Genomic DNA, 16,019 nt, shown 5'->3' with positions numbered 1-16,019 from the left:
GTTGGGATTACTATTAACTATTATTTATGCACTCCCCTGAGCTCCATCTGTTATATTAGTGTGAAGTTGCTAGGCTTTCTTTGGGCCTCCCTAACATACGTTGGATGTAGCTAGGCTTCTCTCTCTCAAAAGAGAGTCCTTATCATTAGGCCTCTGTCCTCCAAGCTCAGTCTGGGGCTAAGTTGTTAGGCTCTCTGTGAGTCTACTTAGTCACTGCTCTTGAACTAGAGCATTGTTATAGGCCTACTCTCGCTATAGAGTGTCATTCTATTAGAGGCTTCCGCTCCTTTGACCTCCATCCATTATTGTGTCAGACTGCTAGCCCTGTTATGTAGCTTCCTTGACAGGCATAGGACGTTGTGTATTCGTCCTATGAGCACAGCCATGGGCTAAGTGGTTAGTCTTTCTTTGAGCCTCCTTGGCTACTGCGAGCGTTTGCTAGGCCTCCTCTCACTAGAGAGAGTTATCTTATTGAGGCCTCCGCTCTCTTGACCTCTGCTAGGGTAGCAATTGTGAGTGGTAGGCCCTCTGTGAGCCTCCTTGGCTACTGACCCTAGTGTGGAGTGTTGCTAGGCCTCCTCTCATTATGAGAGTCGTTGTATTGAGGCCTCCACTCTGCGGAGCTCCGAGGGCCAGTTAGACTGAGTTTATAGCTCCTTTTATAGATTTCTCGATACTGTCTTTGGGTTAGAGCATTGCTAGGCCTCTTGTTTGAGGCCTCCACTCTTCAGGGCTGTTTGAACAGAAGTTCTGAGTGTTAGGCTCTCTGTGAGCCTCCTTGGACGCTGGCCTGAATATGAACGTAGTTAGGCTTCCTCTCTTTAGAGTCATCCTGTTGAGGCCTCCGTTCTTGAAAAGCTCCAGTCTATGACTATTTTCTCTTTAAGATACCAAGCTCTTGAGCTTGCCTGTAAGGAGCCTTGTAGCTCAGGCTCTGGCCGCAGGGAATTGATCATGTTGCTGGTGTGCACCTTAGAGATGAGGACTCCTTTGAGTCTTTGACTTAGGTCAGCCAATACGGCATCCCTTCAGCATGTTCCCCATAGCGCACTCTTTCGAAAGGGAACGTCTCAGGTTATGCACGTAACCATAGTTTCCTGAGAAGGGGAATGCACACATCTCCTTCAGGCAAGAAATGGATACAAATTTTCATAGGTGCCCTTTTATACTCAGAGTAGTGTATACACACTAACATTTTAAAAGTATGGAATTAATGTTTTTTTAAGAAGTCTCTTCTGCTCACCAAGGCTGAATTTATTGATCAAAAATACAGTAAAAATGGTAATATTGTGAAATATTATGATTTTGTGATCAAGAAACATTTCTTCTCATTATAAGTTGAAAAGAACAGCATTTATTTGAAATAGAAATCTTTTGTAACATTATGAATGTCTTTACAGTCACTTTTGATCAATTTAATGCACTATTGCTGAATAAAATGATCAGTAACTAACTTCTGAATGTTAGTAGGTAATTTTTATAAGAAATGTAAAGGTCCATAAATGTAGTAAAAATCTTATTGAAGTAAATAATATTGACAGTGATGCTTAATGACATTTAACTATAACAAACTGCACACACAAAATACATACACAAATATTAAATATTTAATCATTATTCCCCACACAAGACAACCTACAACATGCTATTCACTGCTTACACATTGTAAACCTTGAAAAACAAAAGTAACATACAAATGTAATAAGAATGTTGATCCAGATTTAGTAATATCAAAACTGACCTGAGAGAGTGAATCAATTCAGTCATCAGAAACTGACACAGTGACATAAATGCCTTCAATTGTTGAAGTAATTCTGCTTTCTGGCCTAAGGGGGGAGTTAAAAACACTTTTATACTAGAGTAAATAAATCTTGAATCGGCTTGGACATGTTACAAACAGCTGGAAAGAGCATTTGCTGTAGAACAATTTAATAAAACAACGCAAGTGACACAGAGAGTGATTCCTGTGGAAAATGTGGCTTTCCCGTTGTTTACGCAAAAACTCTTGATAAAGTTTCTTTTTAGATATTTTTTCTTTTTTAACTGGATGAATGCAGGATCAAGTCTAACCACAAATCACTAACATGTGTGCTGAAAAACAGTTTTTTATTTACTTCTTGCTGGGCAGTTTCTAGTTCAGTCGGTACTTTCCCAATTATAAATAGATCGCCTCTGAGAATAAAGAATTAAAACAGAGATCATAGAGGGTTTAATTTTTCCATTTTAGGAGTTCAAAGGCCCTCTGGATAAACTTGTGTCTTTGTTTCAGAGTCTGGTAAAGCTCAGCTGCATTTCAATGTTGGAAAAAAATCCATCGCGAATGAACCTTTTGTGGCCTGCAGATGCGGTTAAATGAGGATCCTAAACCGTTTTGAGTGTGGTCTTGAGTTGTAATGTTTCAGCAACAGATATCCGGTTATGATAAAAGCTCAAGCCCGTCAGAAGCTCGACGTCTCTGATTCGAGCCACGTGAAGCTGAACCCAGTCCTGGAGCCATGAGTAGTCTGTGCCATTCTGGAGAAATAAACGGTAAAACAAAAAAGAAAGTGTACAAAATAATTTAAGTGTACTGACAAGCTTTTATGGTCCACCAAAATATACTTTGTCATTTCTTCTAAAACATGTAAGTCAAGTATTTAAATATATAAATAAATAAATAAAAATATGTATTTAAATTATAATCAAGTACTTGACATGTGCATTAGTGCTCACTAGTGGATATTCAAATTACTCTTGAGTGTCTCAGGTTCACACGAATGCAAAAGTTAACAAGTTACCTAACAAGCAAGTTACTCAACTGCTTTCTCAGTAAAAAGCTTATGGTCGCTGTGGTTTAGATCATGAATGGCTGATTACATACATGACATGTTTCCAGATGATCAGGTCGATGAGGAAGAATGAAAGACACAGCATCTAGAGGGCCGTCACACTCTCGGATGGGAAGGGACGAGTTCTTACAGCTTGTAAGAATCACAAAGAAATGTGTAGGGATGGGGTTCCTGAAAGCAGAAGAGAATCATCTGGATGAAGGGAGGAATACAGTCTTATGCATTTTGAAATAAACATCTGGCCACCAGTGGGCAGTATGGGCCGTTTGTGAGGTACCAATAAGGAAACAAACTCATCAGGTCTAAGGCCTGTTGACAAACGGTGCACTAGGCCTAATAAAACATTTCTCATCTCATATTATCAGATTTTTGTCTTGCGGCATGAAGTTGGGTCTACTTGCATCTCATTCCGGTCAAGAACCGCCCACTTAGACAGGAAGAGACCATGTGACCATTAACCACAGTTTGTTGTTTTTACGTGTCATTTAGGATAAGGTAAATCTAAAATAATTATAAACTACCGCTTCAAAAGTTTGAAAGAAATTAATACTTTTGTACAGGAGGGATGCAATAAATTGATAAAAAGCCGAAGCAAAGTAATTTATAATGTTACAAATAAATGAATAAACTTTTTATTCATCAAAGAACCATGAAAATATATATCAAGCTATTCACAAAAATGTTATGCAGCAATTCAGATTCAAAATTAATAATGATAAGAGCAACAAATCAGCTTTGATCGTAGGAATAAATGTAACTTTAAAATATATTCAAACAGAGAACTGTAATTAAAAATGTTTCACATTACTGTATTTTTGTTTGTGAAAGAGTGCTAGGATGTATTTGTGTACTCTGTTCAGCTTGTATATATTTCACACTCCATCAGTACAAACTTACGATGTTCCCTTGTTCATTACGTCATAGTTCCCATCAAAGTCGTTATCGAATATTGGCCCGCTCACAACATTTACACCGTTCAGCTCTTGTGAATACTTCACCAGCAGAACATTGTGGAAGTGATTCCAAATATCTGTTACAAAGACATTAGACAAGAACAACAGTGACACAATCAACAAACATGAAAGTATGGGGTTTATGTGACAAGAAATCATATGATATCAGATCCCCAATAAAGTGAAAACTGTGCTGTCCATAATTCTGTTTCTACATGCTTAAAGTGGTCATGACATGATTTATTTTAAATAAAACATTTTTTGCTTAATATATGATACGTTTTTAAGTGGCGGCTCCTTTAACACTTAAACAGCCCCTGTTATGACTGGCTAACATCAGTTAAGTGACTGAATGTAAGTGGGCGGGGCCTATGGTGTGATGATGTAAAACTATTTGTCTTGCTCTGGAGACAGGCATATGCAAATGTATTTGCCCATGTGACATCACGCATCTCGCAATATCAAAACGAGCCATTTTTGGAGCTTTATTTTATTTTTTAAATGCTTTGTTTATAATCAGGAGGACATTTTAAGTTATGAAACTTACAGGATATTTTAATGGTACAAAGACCTCTCATATGTCAAAAGATTTTCCAAATTATACGTCAAAAGATTTGCAAATGTAGCCTCTTATACATCGTCGGGCCATTCCGTGCTGATCCGGCCCAGCTGGTACAGATGGTTTCATTTTTCCACTGTAGGGCTGATAATGGAGCTCTTTGGAATCTAATACAAGTGCATCAGTCATAGCCTTGGTAACGCAAGAGTTTACAGATGATAGTATACGTAAATAGTGACCATGTTGATCAGATATTTCTTTCAATTTCATTATTAACTTGCCAGGCAACAGACAAGTGACCAATCCTGAGTGGCGACGTCACTACACACATTCTACCAGCACGGTTTGGCACGGTTGGACAACCATACCAGGTTTGTGCAGTAGCCTACCGTACCAGGATCAAGTGGAAAGTTCCGTTCTTAGAACCGTTCAGCCCGACAGTGAAAAAGCGGCTTTTCATTTCTCATGTCATGACTCCTTTAATAACCCTGACATGTTTCTAACTTCAGCAAGGTACAAATGAAGCATTTTAACTGATTGAATCCAATATGTTATTGCAAATGAGCAAAAGAGCCACAAAGGAATGGTAAAAAAAAAGAAAAAAAAAGAATGAACCGTGTCTACTTGGTTTTTTTTTAATAATATGCTTATAATAAAAGCATAACCTATAAACTTTTGTAATCAAGCCAATCACTGATAACAGATAAATGTGTAATGAAATACTGGTGCAGCTAAAGTTTAAACCACACACACATTCTGATGTTCACATTATCACTCTGTATATGCACTAAAGTACATGAATAAGTCAAGTCAAGTCAAGTATATTTGTATAGCGCTTTTCACAATACAGATTGTATCAAAGCAGTTTCACAGCATTAAATTAAAATAATACAACAAGGTTTGTGAATACTACTTAGTCTATCAGATGAATGATTTCGAATGGAGTGCAGATGATGTTCTACATGAACTGGAGGACTAAGTGGGGGAATGAACTTGGTGATCTTCACTCTAAATGATTTAATGAACACTTGCACAACACAGAATGAAGAAAGAGTTTACCATAAACAGGTGTTGCAAATACCACTGATGAAACTCTGAGGTTAAAGCAGAACAATAATTCACTTGGCATATTATTGCGTAAATGACACACTGTCTATAAATACAGCAGGCCTTCATTATGACTTGTGAGGATTGCCTGGATTAAAGCTACTAAGCAATTTAAACTTGTAGAAATTAAAGCGTAAATATCAAGGTTATAAAATGAAGTAAACCAACTCAACTTTCTGATACTGGTGTTCCCATCATGCACTGGGGAGTGAATAATTAATAAAGTTGCATTTTCACTGTTTTCCATCTGTATTTACACTGTTTTATCATAGCTTTTGTTGTTAGGTTTAGTAACTTGCTGTTTTGTAACATCTGGATGGTGGTTTGTGAGTTGATAAAAAGCTAATAATGAAATGGAATGTTCAATTATTTTAAATGTGGCTGCAGAATTAATCGACATAATCTAAGTAAAGCATACACTAAAATACACAAAGTAAAGCATATACTTTAAAAGCATGGCTTAATTCAGTGTTATATTGTTTGAGTAAAATGTACTTGAAACAGAGCATTGCAAAGTAAACTTCAACTAATTAGAAATTACTCAACAAACTTTTACTGGCAAAGTTACAGTTACTTATTTTCTTTGTTAATTTTACTTAACTTAGTTAAGTAGGTATTACTTAATTCCATACGTAAAATTTACTTTAAAAAAAAAATCTGCGTGCCAAAACTTGCAAAATAAAAATTAAGTAAATTTGACTTAGTTTCTTTTTAGTATATGAGAATCCCATTTTAAATGTCTAAAGATCCACTCAGAAAACCAACCAATAGGAACATTTCCAAGGTGGGAATGGATGTATGTGGGATCTGGATCTTAACTAGAGGGTAATAATGGGCAGCAGGTCTGTTCTTGTTTTGAAAAACAAAACAAAAACAAAAGATATAATTAAATAAAAAGATAAATAACAAATCAAATATAATTCTACTAACCATATAGTTCTATTACCAAGATTACATTTTAAAGGGAGGAGAAAGCTCTTCCCAAGACATTTTTGCATTTGACGTCAAAGGCCGTGGATCCAAATTAAATGAAATATAACCAAAACAATAAAATGTTGCTTTATAGCACTATTAACAATTTTCTATTTTTATGCTATTTTATTTCACAGGTTTTTATTATTATTCTGAATTCCCCAAAAACATATTATTGTAAACTCAAACTAAAACCATAAAAAATGTCATTACTTGAAATAAAATAAACATTAACTAAAATAAAATAAAATAAAATAAAATATTAAAAACTTGCCACAGCATCATTTCTGATTTTTGTTTAGTTTAAGTAGCCTACTTCAACAAAACGTATAATACAAATGATAAAAAAAAAAATCAACAAAATTACTAAAACGAACAAAATGAAAAATAAATAAATAACAATAACAAAATTATATCTATATACAGTAGGTACGGAAAGTATTCAGACCCCCTTAAATTTTTCACTCTTTGTTATATTGCAGCCATTTGCTAAAATCATTTATGTTCTTTTTTTTTTCCTCATTATTGTACACACAGCACCCCATATTGACAGAAAAACACAGAATTGTTGACATTTTTGCACATTTATTAAAAAAGAAAAACTGAAATATCACATGGTCCTAAGTATTCAGACCCTTTGCTCAGTATTTAGTAGAAGCACCCTTTTGATCTAATATATGAGTCTTTTTGGGAAAGATGCAACAAGTTTTTCACACCTGGATTTGGGTATCCTCTGCCATTCCTCCTTGCAGATCCTCTCCAGTTCTGTCAGGTTGGATGGTAAACGTTGGTGGACAGCCATTTTCAGGTCTCTCCAGAGATGCTCAATTGGGTTTAAGTCAGGGCTCTGGCTGGGCCATTCAAGAACAGTCACGGAGTTGTTGTGAAGCCACTCCTTCGTCATTTTAGCTGTGTGCTTAGGGTCATTGTCTTGTTGGAAGGTGAACCTTCGGCCCAGTCTGAGGTCCAGAGCACTCTGGAGAAGGTTTTCGTCCAGGATATCCCTGTACTTGGCCGCATTAATCTTTCCCTCGATTGCAACCAGTCGTCCTGTCCCTGCAGCTGAAAAACACCCCCACAGCATGATGCTGCCACCACCATGCTTCACTGTTGAGACTGTATTGGACAGGTGATGAGCAGTGCCTGGTTTTCTCCACACATACCGCTTAGAATTGAGGCCAAAAAGTTCTATCTTGGTCTCATCAGACCAGAGAATCTTATTTATCACCATCTTGGAGTCCTTCAGGTGTGCTTTCATGTGTCTTGCACTGAGGAGAGGCTTCCGCCGGGCCACTCTGCCATAAAGCCCCGACTGGTGGATGGCTGCAGTGATGGTTGACTTACTACAACTTTCTCCCATCTCCCGACTGCATCTCTGGAGCTCAGCCACAGTGATCTTTGGGTTCTTCTTTACCTCTCTCACCAAGGCTCTTCTCCCCCGATAGCTCAGTTTGGCCGGACGGCCAGCTCTAGGAAGGGTTCTGGTCGTCCCAAATGTCTTCCATTTAAGGATTATGGAGGCCACTGTGCTTTTAGGAACCTTAAGTGCAGCAGAATTTTTTTTGTAACCTTGGCCAGATCTGTGCCTTGCCACAATTCTTTCTCTGAGCTCTTCAGGCAGTTCCTTTGACCTCATGATTCTCATTTGCTCTGACATGCACTGTGAGCTGTAAGGTCTTATATAGACAGGTGTGTGGCTTTCCTAATCAAATCCAATCAGTATAATCAAACACAGCTGGACTCAAATGAAGGTGTAGAACCATCTCAAGGATGATCAGAAGAAATGGACAGCACCTGAGTTAAATATATGAGTGTCACAGCAAAGGGTCTGAATACTTAGGACCATGTGATATTTCAGTTTTTCTTTTTTAATAAATGTGCAAAAATGTCAACAATTCTGTGTTTTTCTGTCAATGTGGGGTGCTGTGTGTACAATAATGAGGAAAAAAAATGAACTTAAATGATTTTAGCAAATGGCTGCAATATAACAAAGAGTGAACAATTTAAGGGGGTCTGAATACTTTCCGTACCCACTGTATATATATAAATAAAACCAAATTCAAAATGAACAAAAATTAAACATACTATCAAGTGTCATTTTAGTGTCACTGACATGCTAATCAATAAAATAACTTTAAAACACATATGAAATATAAGATCATAATATGAAATCTCACTGAGAAGCCAGTGTTATGTTTGTCTCTCCTACACAAACAGGGAACAGCATCTCTGCTGAGAAAACTGCAGCTCTCTGAATGCTCTTTTCAACAATCCTAGGTGTTTTTTGGCAGGTCACCTGCTCCCGTGGGACTCTTTTCTGTGATTCTGGTATAAATGGCCTCAATTCAGCTGGGATCAACTGATTCTAATCATAGAGCAGCTTTAGGCAGCATTTACCTTTCCAGGGAGTGTTGCATATCTTCATTAAATATAAAAAGCACAGCTTTTCAAAAGTCTATTTTGGTTCAAATGCGTTTTTACAATAATAGATACAGTTAGTAGGCTGGCATACTTTAGCACTGTAGATCATGTTTTACACCCATGCTAATGCAAATGTACACAAAACAGTTTTACTATCTTGCAATGCAGGAACCTTGACTTATTAAAGCATTTTATTTGCTTGAAGTGAATGTGTATCATTCAAAAGTGTAAATCTTCACAGGTGCCGTCATGTTCTAGACACATTTCTAGTGTCATTCTATTACACTTTTCCAAATAGAAAGTTGTCAATTCTTATTTTATGAGTTGGAATGCAGAATTATAGCTGTGTGAGTAAAACAGGAAACATGTTTATTGACATCTGGCAGCCATTCTGAATTCAAAGTTCAAAAATGTTTGATGATTATTGACAATGGCACTCCAGACCCATTATGTTACAGTATTTTAGTTTATGTAAAGTTTAGTATCTTTGTTTATGTTACAGTATTGTAGGAGAAAAATAATAAATAGATAATGATGACTAAAACAACAGGGTTCCCAGAAGTCCATGCTTGAATCATTAAAACTTACAGAACAATCAACCATAGGGTTCACTAAGAGTAGAATTGGAACTTTTTTTATTCCAGCATGCCAATAACTTTTAATTTACACAAGTACTGAGTGTGTGTTTTGCTATAAGCTGAATATAAAACCCGACGTACCTTTGAAGGCTGGAAACATGGGCACCATGTTGCTTGTAATGAAGGAGTCTGGCTCAGTTCCTGCAGGACTGAAGTCTGAGGAAGAAAGATAATCAGCCATTAGTACAGTAAACACAACTCTTTCATCACACAGACTTCCAGGATACTTGAGAATTGAGAGATTAAATATTTGTGTATAATGACCACTAAACTATACATGCAAACGTTTGGGGTCAGTATGATTTTATTTTTGAAAGATATGAATACTTTTATTCAGCAAGGATGCATTAAATTGATAAAATTTACATTGTTACACAAGACTTCAATTTTAAATAAAGGCTGTTTCTAGTTATCAGAGTCGCGTAACAAACAATGTGTCACCATTTCCACAAAAATAATAAGCAGCACAACTGTTTTCAACATTGATAATAATAAGAAATTTTCCTTAGAATGATAATAAAATGAATAACATTTTTTAATCATATTTCACTATATATATATATATATATATATATATATATATGCTGTCAAATTGATTAATCGTGATTAATCGCATCTAACATAAAGGTTTGTGTTTATATAATATATATATATATATATATATATATATATATATGTGTGTGTGTGTGTAATATATATATATATATATATTTTTGTATATAAATAAAAGTTTGTGTTTATTTAATATATGTGTGTTTGTGTATATATATATATATATATATATATATATATATATATACACATACACACACACACACACACATATATATATAGGTTAATATATACATAAAGGTTTGTGTTTATTTATGTGTGTTTGTATATGTATATATATATAAAATAAACAAACACAAACATTTATGTTAGATGTGATCGCGAATCAATTTGACAGCATATTTAGAAATTAATTATATATTGTCATATATATATATATACAATTCTTAAAAAAATTATAAAAGGTGCTTATGTACATAACATGTATATAATTCAAATTGAATTTTAACACAGCCATAAATAATAAAGAATATCACTCATAGCTCTAATTGAATTAGCAGTAGGGGGCAGAAAGTGAAATGAATTGTGAGCTTTGTTTAAAGATCTTAAAGTAAATGCAGATATCCTGTTGGACTCACTGGGCGGATGCAGGAGGCCAAAGGTCAGAGTGGAACTGTTCTTATAGAACGAGCAGGACTGTCTCGCACTGGCTGGAACTCGCACATCTGCACGCACACATGTGTCTGCTGAGGGACGCACGCTAACCTTGGATTGACAAAGACAGAAAGAAAATCAGCATTCAGATGAAAGAGTGCTTACTTGACCATTAAAACACTCATCAATTGTATGACGCAAATCTTGACAGAAACATAACAGTGAAAATACAGTCAGTGCTATTCAGTAAATAGACGTTTCCACACATTTACATCTGAAAACTGAAAACTGAAACACATCTCTAATCTTGGCTTAATAGTCTTAAATTGTGCTAGATACTTATAATAAATATAGTTTAGACAGCTTTACATCTCAAATGAGAGCACTTCAATAAAAATACAAGCTTAACATTTAAGCTTTTAAACCTTCCAAAACAGCATGATTTGGTAATATTTCATGAGTCATGCTTGTGTGTTAAGTTACTCCCATACATCAACAACAACAAAAAAATGTATTGCAAGATCAAGCCTGAACTCCCACTCTGGACAGATTTGAGATGCCATTTCACAATCTCATGTTGTGGCTTGCAGTCGGTTTATGAATCAAGAGAGCCAGAAGATACTATAAAGATGATTTAATTTAATTAACCTAAAATTGGAACATAAAATAATTTCCTGGTTATTCCTTGGAGGACTAGCGCAGTCAAGCTTCATAATGACAAAAACACCATAAACATCGATTGAAACATTCAGTAGCTTTGTTTAAGGAACATGCTAAAATTAGAGCCATTTCTGCTGACTAAATTCCTGTTTAGTTAACTTTCAACAAATTCAATTTCTGTTTCTCACACAAAGCAATCATATGGTGTCAGAAAACTTGGAATATAGTACACAAGTCCTTTTGGGCAACATTTATGGTACTTGAAGCCCAGTGTACACTAGGATATATGTTCAGTGCACGTGACATGCAGTAAATTTAATGTCCCTTGATTTTTATTTACATAAATTAGTTTGTCCACAAGGTGGCAACATTGTCCCAGCCTCTTGTTTCACAGTTGAAAAAGAAACAGATGAGACGGAACAACAAAAATATTTTTTGGGCCCTTCCCTCACTAACTTCCCTCCGTCTCGTTCACTCGGATGTGTGTCATTGCTTACGTTGCACTAGTGCCCACTACTGGCGGAACACTTGAAACATGTTTAAATGGGACGCCCTCAGCCCTTGATCATTTGGAATCCAATATGGATTTGATTTATTATTTATATATATTTTTCCTTATATATTTGTCTATGCACCATTCTAAAGGCCTGTATGTATGCTTGGGCTGTTGGAAAAAGATATATAAAAAATTACACAAATAAAAATGATAACAATACAGTAAACTATAACTGTGTAAATAACAGTCAGCTTAACATAGCGTGGTTAACCGAGTGAGCCGATATTATGTGGTTAACCGACACACATCCGAGTGAACGAGACGGAGGGAAGTTAGCGAGGGAAGGGCACAAAACATTTTTTGTTGTTGTCCCGTCTCATCTGTTTCTTTTTCGACTGTGAAACAAGAGGCTGGGACAATGTTGCCAACTTGTGGACAAACTAATTTGTGCAAATAAAAATCAAGGCACATGTGCAAGATGAGCGCATCAAAATAACTCCAGTATCATACTCTTGAGTTGTGTGGGGGTAAATTACGCGTGATCTGCTGTGATGTCACAATCAGGGTGCATTGTGGTCTATGGATCTGTCTGAAGTGTACATGTTGACTAGACTCGCTCCCTCGGTCAAAATCGAGAGTTCGAGGGTTTATCCAAATAAACTTCCCTCGTCCACTTGACGAAGTTGAACGCACTTCAAAATGGTGTCAGTGATTCCCCCGAGGGAAAATGATCAGGGAAGTTTGCGAGTGTATGTCTAAATGAGATCGGTTCACTAGTTAGTCCAGTTATCCAATCACATCCTCTGCTGAGGTAAAGTCATGTGAGTTTTTTTTGCGGAGCATGAGTTATTAGGTGAGTTCGAGTTAAACTATTCTAGGCTTCTAACAGGCGAGATCTGCCGGTTGCAATCGGGGAGGAGATAAAAACGGAGACACTTTCTGCTTCCCATAGGGATGCTCACGAGGTGTGTGCATACTTTATAATTTATGAAGTTATGAAGTAGATCCACCACCAGCAGTGGAGCCATTCAAAGTCAGACAAACCTAACTAGAATGCATTGCGTTTGTCAGGCACCAATCGGCCTGTGCAGTGCTTTATTAAGTCCATTTTTATTCAGTAAATGTGTTTTCATTCAGTTTATGCATATTTTTTCAAATTTATGCACATCTTGGGGTTTCCATCCAACGTTTTTAAGCAATATCCCAAAATTCACATGAAAATAGATGGATGAAAACATAGCTAATGTCAGTTCCAGTCAAAACACATTTCACAATTGCATTTCACATGAATTACAATAACAAACGCAAGAGCTGCATTAAGCCGAGAAAACACTTGATGAGTCTGTCTGTCACTGTCCTGTTGGGTGTGATGATGATGATGCCAGAGACTGAGATTTACTCAGCGGTTGGCCCACATAATGAGTAGCACATGTTCTGTGAGGTCAGAAAATATGACAGACGGCCTCCCTCTCCCTCCCTTCAGCATCACCATTAAACCTCAGAACATTTACACCGTCCTTTTTCAACGTCATAAATTCCCCTTGTGAAAAAGAAGCATTACAGTGCAATGCATAAGTTTAGACACCCATGCTAAAGTTGACTAAAAAGAGGAATAAAAAATCATCTTTTGGAAATTGAACTTAATGCCTTAATTAAAAAAAATTGGAAAAATCCAACCTTTAAGGACACCAATTTTCTTTGTGAATGAATAATGTATCGTAAATAAATAAATGTTCTTCCTTAAAATACAGGGTGCATAAGTCTGGACACCCCTATGTTAAATTCCCATAGAGGCAGGCAGATTTTTATTTTTAAAGGCCAGTTACTTCATGGATCCAGGATACTATGCATCCTGATAAAGTTCCCTTGGCCTTTGGAATTAAAATAGCCCCACATCATCACATAGCCTTCACCATACCTAGAGATTGGCATGGAATACTTTCCATAAGATCATCTCTCAATGCAAATCAAACCAGCTATTAGGCTAACTGAAATAAAACCATGCCAATCTCTAGGTATGGTGAAGGCTATGTGATGACGTGGGGCTATTTTAATTCCAAAGGCCAAGGGAACTTTAACAGGATGCATAGTATCCTGGATCCATGAAGTAACTGGCCTTTAAAAATAAAAATCTGCCTACCTCTATGGGAATTTAACATAGGGGTGTCCAGACTTATGCACCCTGTATTTTAAGGAAGAACATTTATTTATTTACGATACATTATTCATACATTATTCATAATATATTAATATAATTTAAATAATATTTTAAATGTACTAAATTCAGCACATCGCCTGAAACAACGTCGATCATTGTGTCTGGACCGCTTCCCACGTACCGACAAGGGCATGAAAAGTTCAGTAGATTATTCGTGCTGAATGAATGGTTAATGTCATGGTGCAATGAGCAGAAACTGCTCTTTGTAAATAATTGGAACCTGTTTTGGGAGCGTCCTAGGCTCTTCCGCACTGATGGCTTACACCCAAGTAGAATCGGAGCGGATCTTCTGTCTGATAACATCTCCAAGATGTTAAATACCGTTTGACTAGTAACCAAAAGTCCAAATTACAGTCTCTGCTGCACCAACTTAATTGATATAAATACTAGTGTAGAACATTGCATAGAAACTGTGTCCTCGTTTAGTGAGATCAAATAATAAATCTACTGCAGGATCTAGGAAAAATCGAATTGTTATTAAAACAGAAAATGTTGCTATTAGTGAACAAAAACCATTTCTAAAGCTAGGTCTTCTAAACATTAGATCACTCACACCTAAGGCAGTTATCGTAAATGAAATAGTCACAGATAATAGTTTCGATGTACTTTGTCTTACTGAAACCTGGCTTAAACCAAATGACTATTTCGGTCTTAATGAGTCTACTCCACCAGGATACTGTTATAAGCATGAGCCCCGTCTGATTGGTCGTGGTGGCAGTGTTGCAACAATCTATAGAGATATTTTTAATGTTACCCAGAAAATAGGTGACAAGTTTAATTCGTTTGAAGTACTTGTGCTAAATGTTACGCTCTCAGATGTAAGAAAAAAAATCCCTATTATCTCTAGCCTTGGCTACCGTATATAGACCGCCAGGGCCTTACGCTGATTTCCTAAAAGAGTTTGCAGATTTTCTCTCAGATCTATTGGTCAACGTCGATAAAGCATTAATTGTTGGAGATTTTAACATACACGTAGATAATTCAAATGATGCGTTAGGGGCTGCGTTTACAGATTTATTAAATTCCTTTGGGGTCAAACGTCACTGGTCCCACTCATCGTCTTAATCACACACTCGATTTAATTATATCATATGGAACCGATCCAACCGATATAGATATCATTCCACAAAGTGATGATGTTACTGACCATTACATGGTAACTTGCATATTACGTACTGCTGTAATGTCATGCTGCGCCGCGTTATCGACCAGGCAGAACAATCCTTCCATCCACCATAGATAATTTCTCAAATTGCTTATCTGATCTGTCTCAGCTGCTACCTGAACCCAAAAAAAACAGATGAACTAGAGGAACTAACTAGCACTATGAGCACAATTCTCTCTAGAACATTGGATATTGTTGCACCCATTAAATTAAAAAAGGTCAGAGAGAAAATTAAAGCACCATGGTACAACAATACTACGCATGTTCTAAAGAGAGAAACCCGTAATTTAGAGCGTAAATGGAAACAAACTAATTTAGAGGTCTTTAGAATCGCGTGGAAAGACAGTATGTCACGTTATAAAAAGGCCCTAAAAGCAGCCAGGACTGAGCACCTCCGCAAACTAATAGAAAACAACCAAAACAATCCAAGGTTTTTATTTAACACCGTGGCTAGACTAACAAATAAACAGACGTCACCTGAACAAAATATCCCGTTACAGTTTAGTAGTAATGATTTCATGAACTTCTTCACCGAGAAAATAGAAAGCATCAGAACCACAATTGTAAACGTTCAATCTTCAATCACGCCTTATAATTCAGCCTCAATTAACACCCCGCAAGACCAATTACAGTGCTTTACAAATATAGAACAAAAATAGTTAAATAAACTTATCACTTCATCTAAAACAACAACATGTTTATTAGATCCTATACCAACTAAACTACTGAAAGAAGTGTTACCTATAGTGGAAGAGCCTCTCCTCAATATTATTAACTCATCTTTATCTTTAGGTCA

The 16,019-nt window shown here is 36.4% G+C and overlaps 1 protein-coding gene across 1 annotated transcript in view; it reads right to left on the bottom strand.

The window, feature by feature from the left end:
* Positions 1 to 1,589: 1,589 nt before the first annotated feature.
* The window catches only part of enpp1 (ectonucleotide pyrophosphatase/phosphodiesterase 1), a 75,104-nt gene continuing 60,674 nt past the window's right edge, over positions 1,590 to 16,019 (bottom strand). Inside the window, exons 21-25 of the mRNA XM_084433120.1 lie at positions 10,669 to 10,795; positions 9,560 to 9,634; positions 3,726 to 3,858; positions 2,861 to 2,999; positions 1,590 to 2,514 (exon numbers count right to left, since the gene is read on the bottom strand). Of these exons, the coding sequence (XP_084289246.1) occupies positions 2,362 to 2,514; positions 2,861 to 2,999; positions 3,726 to 3,858; positions 9,560 to 9,634; positions 10,669 to 10,795 (627 nt within the window). The 3' untranslated portion in view covers positions 1,590 to 2,361. The remainder of the gene's footprint in view (positions 2,515 to 2,860; positions 3,000 to 3,725; positions 3,859 to 9,559; positions 9,635 to 10,668; positions 10,796 to 16,019) is intronic.

Source organism: Rutilus rutilus, assembly GCF_951802725.1.
Source record: "Rutilus rutilus genome assembly, chromosome: 15".
Classification (NCBI taxonomy): Eukaryota; Metazoa; Chordata; class Actinopteri; order Cypriniformes; family Leuciscidae; genus Rutilus; species Rutilus rutilus.
Note: the sequence above shows the minus strand (reverse complement) of the source record. Positions and strands in the feature narration are given on the sequence as shown.